We start from the raw sequence: 20086 nt of genomic DNA, 5'->3' as shown, positions 1-20086 counted from the left end.
AACTGTAGGTTGTGGTGCCGACTATGATAGAGCAGCAATGGTTGCTCTCAAGGCACTTTACAACAAACAATTCAACTCCAGTGCTGCAGAACCCTCACCCACTTATACGGGTGCTTCAACATTATCCCTCCTTGTGGGGACATTTCTTGGGGGAATCAAATCTCTGAGAAGTGTGTCCTCATCATTTAGCTCCTCCGGATTAGAGCTAAAGCTCTTGCCAACATCACCCCTAGTCGGCCTAGGGCCAAGTTCCCTAGTTTCCTCACGCCGTGACATCGTGCTATAAAACGAGAAAATGGTTCAAAAACATGACACTAAGGTCCACTGTGGATAACTCAACGTGAAATGATGTCGTACCAAAACTTAGCATGTAAAACTAGGCAAGAAACATTTTAACATAAACATTTAAGCACATAAGCACATAAGCAATTAAGCATGCTTCTTCAAGTAATAAGCAAGTAGCAAATAGTCAAATAAACAATGCAATCAACATCCCATGCAATCCTATGTAGGCCTTTACCAGTCGTCCTAATGGTTTTCGAATCATCGCTCAGATACCATTCCTGTGACGACCCGAACCCGGAAGTCCGAACCGTTAGCTGGATCCTTACTCGAACCCAAGGTCATCTACATCAAACTTATCATTTCAAGCTTTAAAACATGCTCACTTGGATCAAAACTATGCTTTCCCAAGGTTCTAAGTCATTTTCCCAAGTCAAAAATGGATTACAAAGGAAGAAGGGACAAAGAAAACCAAACAGGTGCACTTCAGTCAACCGAAGTGAAGCTGCGGTCGGCCGAAGCAGACCTCCAAGAACCGGTCGACCGATACTCTACTTCGGTCGACCGAAACTAAGATTTTGAGAGCAAGAGGATGGTTCAGTTGACTGAACCCTATTTCAGTCGACCGAAACAGGAAATCCTGAGATCTGCAAGAGAATCGGTCAACCAAAATGGCTCTGCCAAGCCTGGAACCTGCTATTGAGAAGCTGCACTTGTGGGACTGAAGAGAAACTAAAATGAGGACTTTAGAATGATTCATACTTGAACTAAACCATCAAAATACGATATTCTACGATCATGAACATGAGTACCATCATATAATCATCTTACAACATCACTTGCTACGATTATATGGAGATATACACATTAACTACATTAGTTTCATTCTTATGTTACAAGGCCATGACCGGTGACTTAATTACATTTCCAAAACAATAGATATACAAAAGTATGGCCTAAGTACAAATCAGCAAAATAAAGGCTTCCAATTCTCCGTCAGTTTTGTGGTGGATTGTCATCCGCCAACTCTTTGCCATGACCTGAAAAATATTAAGTATACGATGGGGTGAGCAATTTGTTCAGCAGGCAGCACTTAAGACATGCCTCTTGTATCCCTGTGAATCCATATAAAGAATAGGGTAATAGGAGATGGGGATCATACAATGTCGGGATAATATCACATAATAATCAATCTCAAGTATACACAATATGTGCAATGGAATGCAATGCGTCCCAATGACACTCCCCATTTTCATCATTCAAAACCATCACTTTCAAATGGTTAGTATAACCCGCCCTTTGGTGACCCTACAGCAACACGAGAGAGGATTGGCTAGTGTCCCTGACCCTTGGTACCCCCGCGGTGTCATTTTGGGCCCAGCTAGCTCAACCACACTAGGGCATTCTCCCTAGTTCCCTCTAGGCTATATTAACCCTTCGGCCCTTTGGTACCCCCGCGGCAACTAGGTTTTCATAAAACTATTTCATCAAAACACTTTCCCGAAATTCCCCATTTTCATGCCCAATGCTAATGCTTGGAAGCATCAATGTCATGTCCACAATTACAATTCCACATCTAGCTCAAATTAACTAGCAAAGTATAACTCACAAGAATTTGCAAGGAAATTATAACATGCTTACATACAACAAAAGTCTAGCTTATTAGACATATAAGAAATTCAACGCATAGGCATGCTCTTCACATAAAACATTTAATACCCACAATTACACAATTAGCAAATACACACATTAACTAAACAATTAGCTAGATACTACCCAAATTAAGCATGCTAAACAACCATTTATGAGGAGTTAACTCACAAAAGCATAAGAACTTCATGGATTAAGGACCCCTACCTTGATTTGGTGCAAAACCCTCAAATGGGTCAAGAAATTCAAAATCTCTAGGGAGGCTCAAAGCTGAAATTGGTGGTACTCACGCGTAGAGCTCGTCGTGCTCTCCGTTTTGCCTCAAACGACACTCCAAAATTCTAAGTATTGAGAGAGTTATCAAGCTTCAAAGATTGTTTCCAAAAAGAGAGGAAAAATGGAAGAGAAATGAGAGAGAGGAAGAACCAGCGGGGAGAGAGAAAAATGAGAGACCAAAATGGTCTCTAAGCCACATATATGAGTTAGTGGTGGGTCCCACCACTTTTGAAAAACCTTTTTCATTTAATTTTCTACCACAATTAACACTTATGTGTACACCATCATCTAATTACCATATGAAACACATAAATAAAATGGGATGCAAATGAACCCAACAAAAATCCCTTACGTAAACATGAAAAGACGAAAATGCCCTCGCGGCGATAAAATTCCAGAAAAATGAAAAATGCTGAAAATCGGAAACATCATAAATGAATTCAATTTCTTTTGATTCTTCTACTTTCTTTTCATTAAACCTAAACTTTGACGTCTTGTCAAAAATTTTAAGATTAGCCATGTTGTTATTCCTACTCCTCTATTGTCTTTGCAAAATCTGACTGTATTGCCTTGACAAAAATGCAAGATCATTATCAAAATTGTCATCCACAGAATTCTCAACCTGTATACATTTTAAAGCAATATTTTTCTCCTTCTAATTTAAATCAAAGTTCAACATCTCAAAAGTTTTCAATGATCCTATCATCTCATCTATTTTACTAGTAGACAAATCCCAATGTCCAGTCATGGTTTCAACTCTAATCTAGAATCTTTTAGGTAAAGACCTTAAGATTTTCTCACAGATTTTCTTATCACTAACTTTTTTACCTAAGCGAGGAAACCCTAGTTGATAAAATACGTCAACTGTAATAGGAAAAACCTCGTGGACTGTGCAGTCTAAAGTAAACCGATCCACTATACTTGAAACAAAGTACACTGAACTTTGACTCTAGCTCACACCTTATTGTTCTACCAAACACCAACTGCTAACAATCCTATGGCTTTTCCACGTCCAACAACAACTTGACCTTAAGCTTATGCTTGATCTTTGTAAAAGAGTAGCAGGTAGATTAGACAACACTCTTCGAATGCTCCAACCCTTTCAAAGTGTGATCGCTTTTACTTCTGTTCTTCAATCGTTTGAATTCGATGTATAAGTAGATCTGTTTTTGTATGATCGATATAGATGCAACTGTACGATCACAATCAGGATTCGAACAACACAACTCTAAACTCAAGTGTTTATGTGTATATATGTTCTAAAAAGATAAATAGAAAATTCTCTAAGAATTTCTGTAACAAAAATCTTCCTAAGGCTTTTTGAGAATAACAAACTGATAATGCAAAAGCCATAAATAAACCATTGTATATGACATGGTTTATATAGAGTATAGAATAACCTAGTCCCTCTGAAAATATGGAAAATTTGTGCACAAGACTTGGTAAACTTCTAGACCAACTGGGAAACAAATCAGGATAAGGAAACTGAAAACTGTATTGTGAACAGGACTCCTTGAACCGATTCAAGATTGGCAGAGAGAATTTCAAAGCCAACCTTGAGCCCTTGAACCGGTTTAGAGAGGCTGAACCGGTTCAAGTTGTCCAGAACTTGATTTTGGTTCTTTTCAGCCTTTAAACACTGTATATGGCAAGTCTGACTATTATTCCAAGTGAATGAATGTCCTAACCTGTTTAGAATTCTTCCTAAAGTGTTGTTCTTACCTTTTTCTTCGAATGATCTTCAAATATAGTAACTTTGAACAACTTCCCAGTTCTGTAGTCGCTGTCGAACTTGATAACTTGCAAAACAAGTAATTTGAATTACAACTCGACTTGAACTTGTTTTGTTTATGAGAATTGCCAAACATAAAATAATACCTCACAATGTCAGATCAAATCCATCTCATGTCCTGTAAATAACTACGTCTTCCTTCTCCCTCATTTATTGGCATGCAAATGAACAATTCAAACATTCTTCTAAGAGCAAGTGGTATAGTGCTAGCAATACAGGCTAGCAAAGCTTTGTTGGATTGCTAGCCACATCAGCAATTGTGCTGATGTGGCTAGCAACAGTATATTGCTATCTTTCAGGCACGGTATGGGTTAATTGATATTTATTATTTTGTTATTTTTTGTTGTACTTTTTTAATACCTTTAATATTTTTTGAGTAAAAAAAATTAAAAACATATTTATTTTTTTGTTTGCTTGTATTTTTTAAAACGGCTACTTTTTCAACCACTTGAATTTTTTTTTATTATATATTGCTATCTTTAAGTCACGGTATGGTTTAATTGATATCTATTATTTTATTATTTTTGCTTGTATTTTTTAAAACGGTTACTTTTTCAACCACTTGAAATTTTTTTATTATATATTTAAATAGAATACTTCTTTTAATACATTTAAATTAATATATTTTTTACAATAAAAATAAATTACATATAAAAAGAAATAGTAAGAAAAAAAAAAAAAAAAAAAAAAAAAAAAAAAAAAGAAGTCGTTCTGTAGTGTTTGGCTCGCAATGCTATTGTTAGCAGTTGCGATGTACTTTGCTATCATCCTCCTGGGTCCCACAAATTGCTAGCATTATACCAATTCAAAGGCTAGCAATACTGACTCATTTGCTAGCAAAAAGCTATCCATACCGGTTGCTCTAACATTTACTGGAGAACATGGTTGCAGGAAAGTGTAGATGAAGTTTTCTCATGCATGTATTCCTATTGATGTTCAGAAAATACCTGAAATCCAATAATCCTAAAAAGTTGAATATTCATCAGCCAGTTCTAGTCATATTTGACTTCGGTGCAGGGAAAGCAGGAGCATGGAATTTTCCTTTTGGATCCATCTTGAAAGTCTAGGCATGCATAAAAAGAAAAAGCAGGCATGGAAACAGTGCATCTAAACGAGAACATTTGAAATCTTCATTTTCATTTTATTAGTCAATTAAAAAAATTCTGCCCAAGAATTAGACCATCTGATTTTTCTAGAAACCAATTTTCCTAGAATTGTAGAAATGCAGTTTTACTGACCAAAAAAAAAAAAAAAAAAAAAATTGTTTTCTTGTGAATACTTTCAAACATATGAATAGTCCTTTACTCTGTTGCCAAGGATTAGTATTATAATAGATGATAAATGCTATACAGTACAGAATGCTTCACATACTAAATTAACCGAGAAATTAAAGTAAAAAAAAAAAAATACAAGCTATATAATCTTCTATATAGTAAAATGAGAAATCACATATGATATATAATATCACCCTTTGCTTTGGCAATATTATTATAATGAAGCTAATGACAGTATCATATAACAAAATGGGAAAATCTAAAAATCCTAAAAAGTTGAATATTCGTCTGCCAGTTTTAGTCATATTTGACTTCGGTGCAGGGAAAGCAAAAGCATAGAATTTTCCTTTTCGATCCATCTTGAAAGTCTAGGCATGCATGGAAACAGTGCATCAAAACCAGAAAATTTGAAACCTTCATTTTCGTTTTATTAAATTCTGTAGAAGAATTAGACCATGCAGTGACTTTGGGGAATCTGAAATTGATATATAATATCACCCTTTGCGTTGGCAATATTATTATAATGAAGCTAATGACAATATCATATAATAAAATGGAAAAATCCCATAATCCTAAAAAGTTGAATATTCATCAGCCAGTTCTAGTCATATTTGTCTTCGGTGCAGGGAAAGCAAGAGCATGGAATTTTCCTTTTGGATCCATCTTGAAAGTCTAGGCATGCATAAAAAGAAAAAGCAGGCATGGAAACAGTGCATCAAAATCCCATAATCCTAAAAAGTTGAATATTCATCAGCCAGTTCTAGTCATATTTGACTTCGGTGCAGGGAAAGCAAGAGCATGGAATTTTCCTTTTGGATCCATCTTGAAAGTCTAGGCATGCATAAAAAGAAAAAGCAGGCATGGAAACAGTGCATCAAAACGAGAACATTTGAAATCTTCATTTTCATTTTATTAGTCAATTAAAAAAATTTCTGCCCAAGAATTAGACCATGCTGTGACTTTGGGGAATCTGAAATTGATCTGATTTTTCTAGAAACCAATTTTCCTAGAATTGTAGAAATGCAGTTTTACTGACAAAAAAAAAAAAAAAAAAATATGTTTTCTTGTAAATACTTTCAAACATATGAATAGTCCTTTACTCTGTTGCCAAGGATTAGTATTATAATAGATGATAAATGCTATACAGTACAGAATGCTTCACATACTAAATAAACCGAGAAATTAAAGTAAAAAAAAAATACAAGCTATATAATCTTCTATATAGTAAAATGAGAAATCACATATGATATATAATATCACCCTTTGCTTTGGCAATATTATTATAATGAAGCTAATGACAGCATCATATAATAAAATGGGAAAATCTCAAAATCCTAAAAAGTTGAATATTCGTCGGCCAGTTTTAGTCATATTTGACTTCGGTGCAGGGAAAGCAAAAGCAAAGAATTTTCCTTTTTCATCCATCTTGAAAGTCCAGGCATGCATGCCCTTTGGCCCTTTTGTTTCTTTAGACTTCGCTTCCCTTTTGAACGTTTTTAATAAAATCTTACTTGTAAAAAAAAAAAAAAATCTAGGCATGCATGGAAACAGTGCGTCAAAACCATAAAATTTGAAACCTTCATTTTCGTTTTATTAAATTCTGTAGAAGAATTAGACCATACAGTGACTTTGGGGAATCTGAAATTGATCTGATTTCTCTAGAAACCAATTTACTTAGAATTGAAGAAATGCAGTTTTACTGACAAAAAATTGGGAGGGGGGGAATAGAGATGAGTGACTTGAGGATAAAAATTGAAGTTTAAACAAAAACAATAATACTTGCCACATCATGTGAGTTTTTGGTTGGACTATATATAATTTCCCAAATTAGATTAGACTAGCTAAATTAGTAGATTGACACAATCATGTATATATATATATATATATATATATATAGGAAGTAGTTCCAAATGATTGAATTGATTAAACATGAAAATCAACATTGTCCAATATCCTATAGCTAGGCACAGTTAAAGTGACTTCTTTTAGGATTTTATTTGCCTTGATCATTTTAGAATGCTAATTAGGCTGCCATTGGGTGGCATGTATGTTTTTTAGCAGGCAAATTCAAGTTCCATAAACCCAAATTATCATATGATAACAAAGATTAAAGGGCAAAGTACAGAAAACCCCCCCTCGACTTATAATCCTGTCCAATAAATTTCCTTTATCTTATTTTTTTTACCAAAGAACCCCCCTCAACTATCGAAGGGGGTAAAAGAGTTGATATTTGGACCAAAATGCCCTTTTATTTAAATCTTAATTTTTTCGAATTTCAAAAATTCATATCCACAAATCGTACATCCAAATATTGCAAATAATATATGTACAGAAATCTTATAAAACGAGGATTCTAGAAATATAAGATTTGTTTAATAAAATTTCATAACCAGAGATAAATAGATAATCTAAAAATTTCCTGTTATAATCTTATTTTATTTTTTATAAAATACTTGGATTATTTGCAAGAAAATTTTTAAAATTATTCATTTTCATATGGAGCATAACATATAAAAAAAAAAAAAAAAAAATTAGCCGCAATAGAGACTGAATATTCATTTTTATATATATTTTTAAAAAATGGTGAATCTATAAAAGAATGAAAATACTTTGACGCAAAATATGATATCTCATGAAATCAATATTTGTTGGAGCTAAATTTTTTATATATTTGGTTCCATATGTAAATGAATAGTTCTGAAAATTTTCTTGCAAATATCTCGAGTATTTTATAAAAATAAAATAAGATTGTTGGAGTAGATTTTTAAATTGCCTATTTATCTCTAGTTACAAAAGTTTGTTATACAAATCTTATATTCTTGAAATCCTTATTTCATAACATTTCATTGCATATATTACTTACAATTTTTAAATATACGGTTTGTAAGATATAAATTTTTGAAGTTCGAGAAAATTATGATTTAAATAAAAAAATATTTTATTCCAAATATGAACTTTTTTACTTCCTTTTGGGGGTGGGGGGGAACTTCGAATTGACCCGCTGTATTTTATGCATGACCGAATAAATTTTAATCTCAAAAAAAAGAAAAAAAAAAAAAAAAGAAAAAAAATTCTACAAATTCAATTTTGAATGTTTAAAGCAAGCAAGCAAAACCCCCCGTCTTTGCAAATGAGAAACCTCTCTCTCTTACTTTTCTCAATGAATATAACTCTGACATCACTTCTCTTCTTGATACTTTTTTCTCTGCCAATAAAATTATTGGCCTTAACTCAAGCTGAAGACCAGTTCATCTATAATGGCTTCAATGGATCCAATCTTCGTCTTGATGGGAGCGCTAAAGTTCATCCTAATGGTCTTTTGCAGCTGACCAACACTTCCAACCAACAAATTGGCCATGCTTTCTACCAATTTCCTCTGAAATTTAACACATCCTCATCCAGCTTGACTCGGTCTCTTTCATTTTCCACCACTTTTGTCTTCGCCATTATTCCAAATTCCCCAAAACTTGGTGGCCATGGCATGGCCTTCACCATCTCCCCATCCATGGACTTCTCACAGGCCAAGCCTATAGAGTATTTGGGACTCTTCAATAATAATAGCAACGGCAATCGTTCAAACCATCTCTTGGCGGTTGAGTTTGATACCGTTCAGACTCTTGATTTTGATGATATAGATGGGAACCATGTGGGAATTGATGTAAACAGCCTAAAATCTATTGCTTCGGCTCCTGTGACATATATTTCCAAAGGGGTAAATAAGAGCTTGGAGCTCGTGAGTGGGAATGCAATACAAGTTTGGATAGATTATGATGAAGTGGAAAAGCTACTCAACATAACATTAGCTCCTATCAAAACTCCAAAACCAATTCGACCACTCTTGTCAACAGCCCACGATCTTTCTCTAGTTCTCCTGGACAGCATGTATGTTGGTTTCTCTGCAGCAACAGGATCACTGACAAGCAACCACTATATTCTTGGGTGGAGCTTCAACAGGAAAGGGCAAGCACAGGAATTAGAACTCTCAAAGCTTCCTTCATTTCCAAGACACAGAAAATCAAGGGAGAACATAGGTCTACTTGTTACAGTCTCACTAATAACAGTATCAATGGTGCTGATCTTCATCGCGATCACCTGGACAGTTTATGTTACAAGGAGGAAAAGATATGAAGAATTACGTGAAGATTGGGAACAGGAATATGGACCTCAAAGATTTTCCTATAAGGATTTGCACAAAGCAACAAATGGTTTCAGAGGCAGAGAGCTTCTCGGAGAAGGAGGTTTTGGAAAGGTTTACAGAGGAGTACTCCCCTCTTCCAGCAAAGAAATCGCGGTAAAGAAAGTCTCCCACGGATCAATACAAGGGATGAAGGAATTTGTTTCTGAAATTGCTAGCATGGGAAGGCTAAGGCACAGGAACTTGGTGCAGCTTCTTGGCTATTGCCGAAGAAGAGGAGAGCTACTCTTAGTCTATGATTATATGCCCAATGAAAGCCTCGACAAGTTTTTATTCAGCAATGAAAAACCAAACCTTGATTGGGCTCAACGTTATCGAATCATCAAAGGGGTAGCATCTGCCCTGCTATATCTGCATGAAGAGTGGGAACAAGTTGTTATACATAGAGATGTGAAGGCCAGTAATGTTCTTTTGGATGCTGATCTAAATGGAAGACTTGGAGATTTCGGGCTGGCTAGATTGTGTGATCATGGAGCTAACCCTCAAACCACTACTGTGGCTGGAACCATTGGGTTTATTGCACCAGAACTTACTAGAACAGGCCAGGCGACTACTTTCACCGATGTGTTTGCTTTTGGGGCATTTATGCTTGAAGTTGCATGTGGAAGGAGGCCTGTAGAGCCCCAGCGATTGCCTCGAGAGAGAATTTTGGTTGATTGGGTTTTTGAGAGATGGAAACAAGGAGCTATTCTTGAAACCATTGACCCGAGATTGGGAGGTGATTATGCGGTAGAGGAAATGGAGTTCATCTTGAAGCTAGGTCTGCTCTGCTCACATTCTAATCCAGTGGCTAGGCCTAGCATGAGGCAAGTGATGCAATATTTGAATGGAGATGTCTTTCCGGAGATACTACTTGAACGTGCAGAGATTGGAATGGTAATACTTGGTCATGGAGCAACTGCTGATTTTGTAATGTCTACTTTTTCTTTGTCCAGCAACGAGTCAATCCTAATAAGGGGTCGTTAGATTGGAAAATTTTCATGCCTTGCATATATATATATATATATATATATTTGCTAGTTTGTGGCTGTAAATTCATTTTACTCAGAATTATGGATGTGGATTGTCTGTAATATTGCATTAACACTTCTAGATTATCATCATGCCTCACTCGTCTTATACTATCATCTATATATTTCTCTGTTGGCATTTCATATTGAAGAGAAACTCTCACATAAGAAGCAGCTTATTACTTTTTCATACGACTCAAAAGCTGTAGTAACAAAATCTGTTCTACAACAAGCCACTTCTCTGTGATGGATGCAATGTTGCCAAGATTGGTGAATTATACGGCTAAAGTTTCAGCATGAGCTTCCTATGTATATGTAAAAATGAAAATCTCAAACCCTTTGTATTTTATATCTTAGACCATGCAACATGGGGGAATAGCAAGCTTAGGTTAAGGGGAATTGGTTTATGTAGCAATCCATTTAAACTGAATTGATGTATATATATTTGCCACTTTACTTTTGTGAGTATTTTGTGCATAAGCTTGAGCCAGGGGAAGATGAGAGGGCACTTTCGCAGGTCATAACTGAGGCAAATTAAGACTGCAAATTCATCATCGCCAATTCCTGTTTCTACCAATGCAAATGAAGGTAATTAAGTTGTTCTCTTAGTTTTACTCATTGTAAAATTTTGATCGTTAATATTGGTGGGGTGAAGATAAAAAAAACTAGAAATGATGAATAGATGCAATCATGGGCAAACTAATGAAGGAATTTGAAATCCATTATATAGTCATGACTGTATCATCTTCACCGTCAACTATTATGGATATTTCTCTCTTTGGATTCTGTTCTAACCTTTCTAATAGTATTCACTTTGACAACTATTCAACTGCACTTCTCTTGATTCTGCTATTGATTCTATATTTATGGCTCACTGGGCATTGTGAAATTATTTTTCCTCTTATTTAAAGATGTGATAGTTCGTCCCCTAACATTATTTTGTACTACCAATTTACAGTGGTTGAGGAAGAAAACCAGGGAAGGATACTCCAAGCCAATTGAAGAGGAACATCTGTTCAACTGCAGATATAGAAATGGTTTTCTGTATTTAGTACCACAACAACAACCACCACCACCAATCCTTTTCCCAATTACTTGGGGTCGGCTACATGAATCCTATATTTTCATTCGGCTGTTTTCTGGATTTAGTGTAGAAGGTTTTTCTAGTAGTTAATAAAGTCTAGCCAATGTTCATTTCCTCCATTGGTATAAGACTGTTCTGTATATTTAGCTACATGTATTTCTAGTTTTCTACATAAATGTATATTGATAATAAGCTGTTTTTGCAGCTTCAGAGAATTTTAAACATTAAAATTCCGATGAAATTGTACCATTGATGCATATAAATTAACATGAAAATTATACTATGTTTCCAGTAAAAGAATAATCAGATATAGAAAAGGTAGTTCTGATGCAATTAACTTTTCTAAACAGCATCTCTACAAGCCTTTAGTTTGACTATAACCAGCTGAGAATGCGAAAACTGGTTAGCGTGAGAACTTGAGTTCGAGTATTTTTTTTTATTTTTTTTTTGTACAACTCAAAGGTTCGGTTTGTCTCTATTTTTTTCCTCCTAGCATTCCACATAGACAAGACTTACATTGGATAATACAATAACCAGCTGAAGTCTGAATATCCAAAAATAATCAACTTTATGCATATGAGATCAAGTAAGACTATAAATACAAATAAAAAACTATAATTCATTCCAATAAATTACATCTTAAGAATTAAATCTAATGTCCAATGAAAAAAATTTAGTGGCTTATATAACTTATGAAGGAAAATCTATCTTCTAGAATGGGTTCTAAAAAAAAAAAAAGAACTGGAGTTGTCTCCACAAGTAATGGAATAGGACCATTTCAAGATTTGATATTCCCAGTCTACTTTTCTCACTGTTTATGATGACAACTGACCAGTTTCTGAGAAGGAACATTCTCTAATATGGATTTAAAGGAACACGAAACAAAATTACATATAATAATACAATAGCAATATAAAAACAGGGTATGATTAAAATATTACAGAAAGAAGTCAAATATAACAATTCAACAAGCCATGTTTCAACATCATAGTTTGAAAATGTCAAGGAATCTTTTAGTCATGTTTGTAGTGTTCGGAAAATCTTGATGACCTGTTCAAGATATTCCACTCCCAACCACAAATTAAATTTATTTTATTTGAGTTTGGAATATTATTAATGACAGTATCATATGTAATAAAATGGGAAATTCCCATAATCCTGAAAAGTTGAATATTCATCTGCTAGTTTTAGTCATATTTGACTTCGGTGCAAAACCAGAACATTTGAAATCTTCATTTTCATATTATTAGTCTATTAAATAAAATATGTAAAAGAATTAGACCATGCACTGACCTCGGGGAATCTGAAATTGATCTGACTTTTCTAGAAACCAATTTACCTATAATTAAAGAAATTCAGTTTTACTGACACCCAAAAAAATATAAATAAATAAATAAAATAAAAATTAGTAAGGCGGTTTTCTTGTAAAAACCTTCAAACATATAGTCCTTTAATCTGTTGCCAAGGATTTACTATTAAAATAGATGAGCAATGCTATACGGTACAGAATGCTTCACATACTAAATGAACCAAAAAATTGATGTTGTATAGAGTTGAGTGACTTGAGGAAAAAGATCGAGGTTTACACAAAAACACTACTTACTTGACATACTGTTCGGGAAAAAAAAATAATAATACATGTGGAATTTTAGGTTGGACTTTATATAATCTCAAAGATTAGATTTACTGGATTAGTAAAATGATACAATCATGATGTATATAGGAAGTTGTTCCAAATGATTGACTTGATCAAACATGTTATAATATGCCCCATAGCATGAAAATCAACATGTCCCAATATCCTATAGTTATGCACAGTTGAAGTATTACTATTTCTGGATTTTTTTTATTTTTTTATTTACAAGGCAAGAAGGGTTAGAAATTATATTAGTAAATGCAGAGAGTCGAAGTCTGACACTTCAAAATCTACCGAAGGCACTAACCCGCTGGGCTATCGAGGCATTTACTATTTCTAGATTAATGTACTTCTGTAAGATTTTTTTTTTTTTTTCCTTAATCATTTTAGAGTGATAAGAATAAATTAAAATTGAAATGGTGGACTTATTATAATCCTAGCCACCATGTACTCCTTCTTTGACCCGCTGTATTCTATGCATGACCCATAGTGACATTGATGTTGGAACTAACAAATTTCAATCTAAAAAAAAAATCTACAAATTCAATTCTCAATGTTTTAAGCAAGCAAGCAAAAACCACATCTGTCTTTGCAAATGAGAAACCTCTTTCTCCTCCTTTTCTCAATGAACATTACTCTAAGATCGCTTCTCTTCTTGATACTTTTTTCTCTGCCAACAAATTTATTGGCCTTAACTCAAGCTGAAGACCAGTTCGTCTATAATGGCTTCAATGGAGCCAATCTTCGTCTTGATGGGAGCGCTAAAGTTCATCCTAATGGTCTTTTGCAGCTGACCAACACTTCTGACCAACAAATTGGCCATGCTTTCTACCAACTTCCTTTGAAATTTAACACATCCTCATCCAGGTTGGTTCAGTCTCTTTCATTTTCCACCACTTTTGTCTTTGCCATTGTTCCACAATTACCATCTCTTGGTGGCCATGGCGTTGCCTTCACCATTTCGGCATCCATGGACTTCTCACAAGCCACGCCAACACAGTATTTGGGACTCTTAAATTCTTCTAACAACGGCCTGTCTTCAAACCATCTATTGGCGGTTGAGTTTGATACCGCTAAGAGTCCTGATTTTGAAGATATAGATCAGAACCATGTGGGAATTGATGTGAACAGCCTAAAATCTATTGTTTCAACTCCTGTGACATATACAGAAGAAGGGACAGAAAAGAGCTTGGTGCTCATAAGTGGAAAGGCAATACAAGTTTGGATAGATTATGATGATGCGGAAAAGCTACTCAGCATAACATTAGCTCCTATCGAAACCCCAAAACCAATTCAACCTCTGTTGTCAACAACCATCGATCTTTCTCTAGTTCTCAAGGATAGTATGTATGTTGGTTTCTCGGCTGCAACAGGATCAATTACAAGCAACCACTACATTCTTGGGTGGAGCTTCAGCAGGAAAGGGCAAGCACAAGAATTAGAACTTTCAAAGCTTCCTTCATTTCCAAGACGCAGAGAAACGATGGAGAAACCAGGTCTAAAAGTTACAGTCTCACTAATAACAGTATCAATGGTGCTGATCATCGGCGCGATCACCTGGACAGTTTATGTTATAAGGAGGAGAAAATATGAAGAATTACGCGAAGATTGGGAACAGGAATATGGACCTCAAAGATTTTCCTATAAGGATTTGCACAAAGCTACAAATGGTTTCAAAGACACAGAGCTTCTTGGAGCAGGAGGTTTTGGAAAGGTTTACAGAGGAGTACTCCCTTCTTCCAGCAAAGAAATCGCAGTAAAGAAAATCTCCCACGGATCAGTACAAGGGATGAAGGAATTTGTTTCTGAAATTGCTAGCATGGGAAGGCTAAGGCACAGGAACTTGGTGCAGCTTCTTGGCTATTGCCGAAGAAGAGGAGAGCTGCTCTTGGTCTATGATTATATGCCCAATTCAAGTCTTGACAAGTTTTTATTCAGCAATGAAAAACCAAACCTTAATTGGGCTCAACGTTATAGAATCATCAAAGGGGTAGCATCTGCCCTTCTATATCTACACAAAGAGTGGGAACAAGTTGTTATACATAGAGATGTAAAGGCCAGTAATGTTCTTTTGGATGCTGATCTAAATGGAAGACTTGGAGATTTCGGGCTGGCTAGATTGTGTGATCATGGAGCTAACCCTGAAACCACTAATGTGGTTGGAACCGTAGGGTATATTGCACCAGAGCTTACTAGAACAGGCCAGGCAACGACTTTCACCGATGTGTTTGCTTTTGGGGCATTTATGCTCGAAGTGGCATGTGGAAGGAGGCCTGTAGAGCCACAAGGATTGCCTCAAGAGAGATTTTTGGTTGATTGGGTTTTGGAGAGCTGGAAACAAGGAGCTATTCTTGAAACCAGTGACCCGAGATTCGAAGGTGATTATGTGGTAGAGGAAATGGAGTTGATCTTGAAGCTGGGGCTGCTCTGCTCACAGTCTAATCCAGTGGCTAGGCCTAGCATGAGGCAGGTGACGCAATATTTGAATGGAGACGTGTTGCCGGAGATACTCCTTGAAAGTGCAGAGTTTGGCATGGTAATACTAGGTCATGGAGCACCTGCTGATTTTGTATTGTCTACTTGTTCTGTGTCCAGCATCGAGTCAATCCTAATAAGGGGTCGTTGAATTGGAGATTTTTCATGTATATATATATATATATATGCTAGTTTGTGGCCGTAAATTCATTTTACTCAGAATTATGGACGGTGTTTGTCCTGTAATATTGCATTAACACTTCTAGATTATAATCATGCGTCACTCATCTTAAACTATTAGCTATAGCTTTCTCTGTAGGCAAGGGAACTCTCATATAAGAAGCAGCTTATTACTTTTTCGTAAGACTCAAAAGCTGAAGTAACAAAATTTGTTCTACAACAAGCCACTTCTCTGGGATGGATGCAATGTTGCCAAGATTGGTGAATTATACGGCTAAAGTTTCAGCATGAGCTTCCTATGTATATGTCAAAATGAAAATCTCGATTTTCAAAAAAAAAAAAAAAAAAAAAAAATTAGGAAAAAATGAAATTTTCAAACCCTTTGTATTTCCTATCTTAGACCATGCCAGAAGGGCAAATAGCAAGCTTAGGTTAAGGGGAATTGGTGTGTGTAGCAATCCATTTAAACTGAATTGATGTATATATATTTGTCACTTTACTTTTGTACTAAGGGTGCGGATAACCTGCTTCAAGGAAAACTGATGGGGAAAAATAGCAGAGTACTTAAGTTACACACTGAAAATGACAAAGAAGTGCTAATGAAGCTCAAACATTGTTTATTTTACATCAAAATTTACGAAGCAGTAGTCATGGACAGCAAATGTAGGAATATCACTAACTTATCTATTCTCTGAAAGCAATTCTGCTTCCTGAGAGAGCCCATAGTAGAAAGAGCGGGCTTGGCTTCAATACTGGCAGCTCCCATTGTCACTCCTAGCTGTTGGGTCATAGTTTTCCGCTGAGGGATCTGTGCAACCCTCAGGGACAGGAACATGAACTTGTTGGGCTGCCATGCCTGAACAGAAACAATAACAGAACTTTGAAAAACCTCCTCTAATCCTAATATGTTATCAGAAAATAAAATTCAAACCCCACAAATAGAACCATGAGGATTAAGGATGCTAACCATAGAAACTTCCTCTCTTAATAGAATCTTGGTTTGCATCTCCAAGAGCTGCCTCACTCAAGTACTTGTCAGCCAATTGAACTCTCTTCACGTTCTCCTGTTCCTGGACAAGCATATTACCATACTCAAGAAGCTTCTCAACTGTCATTTTGGGCTGCTCGAAAGTTGGGGGTCCCTCTTTTGAGTTCACGAGCTTCTTCCCGATGTCCTGTACTCCAACACCTGATATCCAGTTCCTCACTTCATCATCATAGACTCGAGCCCTGAGGGCCCCAAAGAAGTCTGCAAAATGGCAAAATATGTTATTGGAATTTCTCTGTTCATCAATTCTGAATGAAATCATAATATCTGACGTGCTGAGACTGTCACTATGCTTACCAATAGATTGGCCAGGGAAGGTATCAACAATCCTAATGACATCCTCCTGAGGAACATTGTCAGTCTTAAAGATTCCTGTGCAGACACCAATTCGGTCCTCCCTAGTGGGAGCCCAGTAGAATTTCTCCATACGACCATCGCGAATGAGAGGGGCATACAATGTGGAGAAGTCATTACCAGTGCATATGATTGGAACCCGGGCATTTTCTTCCTTGTTGTACATTCCAGGAAGCTGGACATTTGTGGGGTTATCGGCAATGTTCATAAGGGTGGCATTCACCATCTGGTTGTTGACAGTGTATTGGGTAGTTCCACCCATCCTTCCAGCTCCAGCATCTAGATCATTGATAAAGAGGCAACACATTTTCCCTTTCTTAATGATATCAGATGCTTCACGGTACCTTTGCCTGATTAATTTTGCAGGCTCTCCAGCGTTCCCACTTTCCAATTCTCCAGCACTCATCATGATGGGGCTGAAATTACATTACAACAAAATCAAAACGCTACACATTTTCTTTTTCTTTTTCTTTTTTCTTAAAATAAAAAACAAAAACTGGTTTTCCGGCACCATGGGATAGAATAAAGTAGTTGGACCACGAACTCACGTGATTCCCATCTTGGCAAAGACGAGCTCACACTGGAAAGATTTCCCTTGACCTTTGCCTCCCCAGATACCAAGAATGAGAGGAACCTAATACCAAATTCATAAGAAATGTTCATTCTGTATTCAAACCAAGTTTGTGTACATTCAATACAATAATATGAAGGAAAACAATTTCTGGCTTTGAGATGCAAATAAAATAACTACCCTAAAGCATGATTTGGTTTGCTACCAAATTTTTGTATGAACCACATACAAGATAATCTAAATCCTCTGGAATTTCTATGAACACTATGTGAAGGTGCACACCAAACCTGCACCACAAGCATATGTAGCACTAGCAAAAAATTCTTTGTTTCTAATTTCTAAAATAATTTTGATTAGTGTATCACTCTCCATCAACTTTAACAAAGTTTCTCAGACTTCCCATGTGGGACTATTTTTGGAGACTATCGAACAAGTTGAAGTCATAAAAACAAGAAGAGAATTTCAACAAATTTTAGTTGGCTCACCTTGATGTTAGGCAAGGTCATGAAGTTTTTGGTCATGTGAACAACAAGTTTGTCCATGAAAGCTGGAGCAATGTAGAACCCATCCATATTGTTATCCAAGTTGTATCTGAAACATAATTAACCATCCTAAAACGAAAAATAAAAACATACGCATAATATATCTTAAAATAAAATTCAATTAGTCATCATCAAAAAGAGTAATTTTCTGTCATAAATATCTTACTGGCGAAGTCCGGTACTGACGTATTCATAAGAACTCATCACAGCAAAGTGAGTTCCTGCGTCCTGAGGAGCCTGGAAGAGAGAATCAACCATTCCCTTTCCTCTGACTATGTCCTGCTGGTCATCAGACGTGTCATAGGCAAGGCCTCTCCATTTGTCCTTGTTTGTCTGCTTATCATCATTCACTTCCGCCACAATCTTAAAGCTTTTAGATTCCATTTTCTGTTGGGTAGTTCTCGAGTTCACTTTCTTCAAACCACCACCCAAAAAGGCCGAGCTCGGTACGGAATTACCTCCAGAACTAGAGCTGTTCATGCTCAACTGCATCAAAGATGAACAAACCAAAAAGTCACAAACTTCACATTCAAACTAAATTTTCTCAAATTCCAATTCCAAGACACCAAATTCATGCTACCGAACATATATATATATACCTAATGATTTTCCACAAAGTGGTGACTAAATGTGTAACTCGAACAAATCTTTCCATTTGCCCACCTATGAGAATTTCTACCAATTCTTGTTTAATTTATTCATCAAAGTTCATCCTAATCTCCGTCCAGATTTTTACAAGTACAGATTGATTTATTATGAATCACACAGATCTATGTATCATAAATAGTTCAATTTAAATGCTTTAGTTTCAGATAATACTTCTATAATGATTCCCAAATAAATGAATGGAAGGATTAAAAATTTAAAATAGAGAGAAATGATCATACCGGTGTTCTGTTAACAGTACAGACATATGAGATTGTTGAAGCCATGGAGACTTAACTGTTCTAGAGAGTAGTCTGATCAAACAAGATGAGAGAGACTCAAATAGGTGTATGAGAGAGTGGTGGTGAATGGTTTTTCTAGTGTACTAGTGATCGGTTTTGAGTTCGAAATAAGATTGGTGTACGAATTCCTAGAGGCCACACAATTGGGATTGGGTGAGTGACAAGTGGCATAGTTTTAAGACAACCGTTACTTATGAACAAAATAGGATATACTTCCATTTCATGAATATAGTGACCGTTGAGGTTACTGTTTCAACCTTTCTTTTGTTGATAAGATTTAGTGTTTAAACATTCTCCACCAGTGAATGAGTTTCGTTTGTTATTTATTAATATATATATATATATATATATATATATATACACACCGACACATAAATGATCTCTGGCACATCAATGAGCAAGAAATGTATTTGCACAAAGCATCATAATAAATGTTGGATATGATTGTTAGGTTTTTTGTTTTTGGTTTTTATAACTACCTTTTTTTTTTAACACTTGAATCATATTCAATATGTTATGATTCAAGTGTAAAAAGGTAATTAAAAAAAAAAAAAAAATTACCATCATTATATTTGGTGGAAATAAATTTTTGACTTGCTTGTGTGAGAAAGAGATATTTTCGATATATATATATATATATGGAAAATGGAAAAAGAAGTGGCATCTATTGCACCTTTAGTCTAGAAATATGGATTGATAGAAACTAGAACTTGTGATAAATTTCTTGCTTGCTTGTGTGAGAGAGATATTTTTGATATAGATATATATGG

At 35.6% G+C, this 20086-nt stretch overlaps 3 protein-coding genes across 3 annotated transcripts; 2 read left to right on the top strand and 1 right to left on the bottom strand.

Moving 5' to 3' along the window:
• Window positions 1–8189: 8189 nt before the first annotated feature.
• Window positions 8190–11783, top strand: LOC132269399 (L-type lectin-domain containing receptor kinase SIT2-like). The gene is made up of 2 exons (XM_059770581.1): window positions 8190–11067; window positions 11438–11783. The coding sequence occupies exon 1, from the start codon at window positions 8366–8368 to the stop codon at window positions 10433–10435; it is 2070 nt and encodes a 689-aa protein (XP_059626564.1). The 5' UTR covers window positions 8190–8365; the 3' UTR covers window positions 10436–11067; window positions 11438–11783.
• Window positions 11784–13742: 1959 nt separating this feature from the next.
• LOC132269400 (L-type lectin-domain containing receptor kinase SIT2-like) lies at window positions 13743–16479 on the top strand. Its single transcript, XM_059770582.1, has one exon. The coding sequence runs from the start codon at window positions 13795–13797 to the stop codon at window positions 15823–15825; it is 2031 nt and encodes a 676-aa protein (XP_059626565.1). The 5' UTR covers window positions 13743–13794; the 3' UTR covers window positions 15826–16479.
• On the bottom strand, window positions 16438–19412 carry LOC132269402 (ribulose bisphosphate carboxylase/oxygenase activase, chloroplastic-like). The gene is made up of 7 exons (XM_059770584.1): window positions 19257–19412; window positions 18536–18855; window positions 18313–18418; window positions 17805–17890; window positions 17200–17672; window positions 16822–17103; window positions 16438–16710 (listed from the first exon to the last, which is right to left on the bottom strand). The coding sequence occupies exons 1-7, from the start codon at window positions 19299–19301 to the stop codon at window positions 16601–16603; spliced, it is 1422 nt and encodes a 473-aa protein (XP_059626567.1). The 5' UTR covers window positions 19302–19412; the 3' UTR covers window positions 16438–16600.
• Window positions 19413–20086: the final 674 nt, after the last annotated feature.

This window comes from Cornus florida, unplaced genomic scaffold, assembly GCF_030987335.1.
Source record: "Cornus florida cultivar Cherokee Brave unplaced genomic scaffold, ASM3098733v1 CherokeeBrave_3.0.0_Hap2_Chr08, whole genome shotgun sequence".
Lineage (NCBI taxonomy): Eukaryota > Viridiplantae > Streptophyta > Magnoliopsida > Cornales > Cornaceae > Cornus > Cornus florida.
This window is presented reverse-complemented; position numbering and strand designations above follow the sequence as displayed.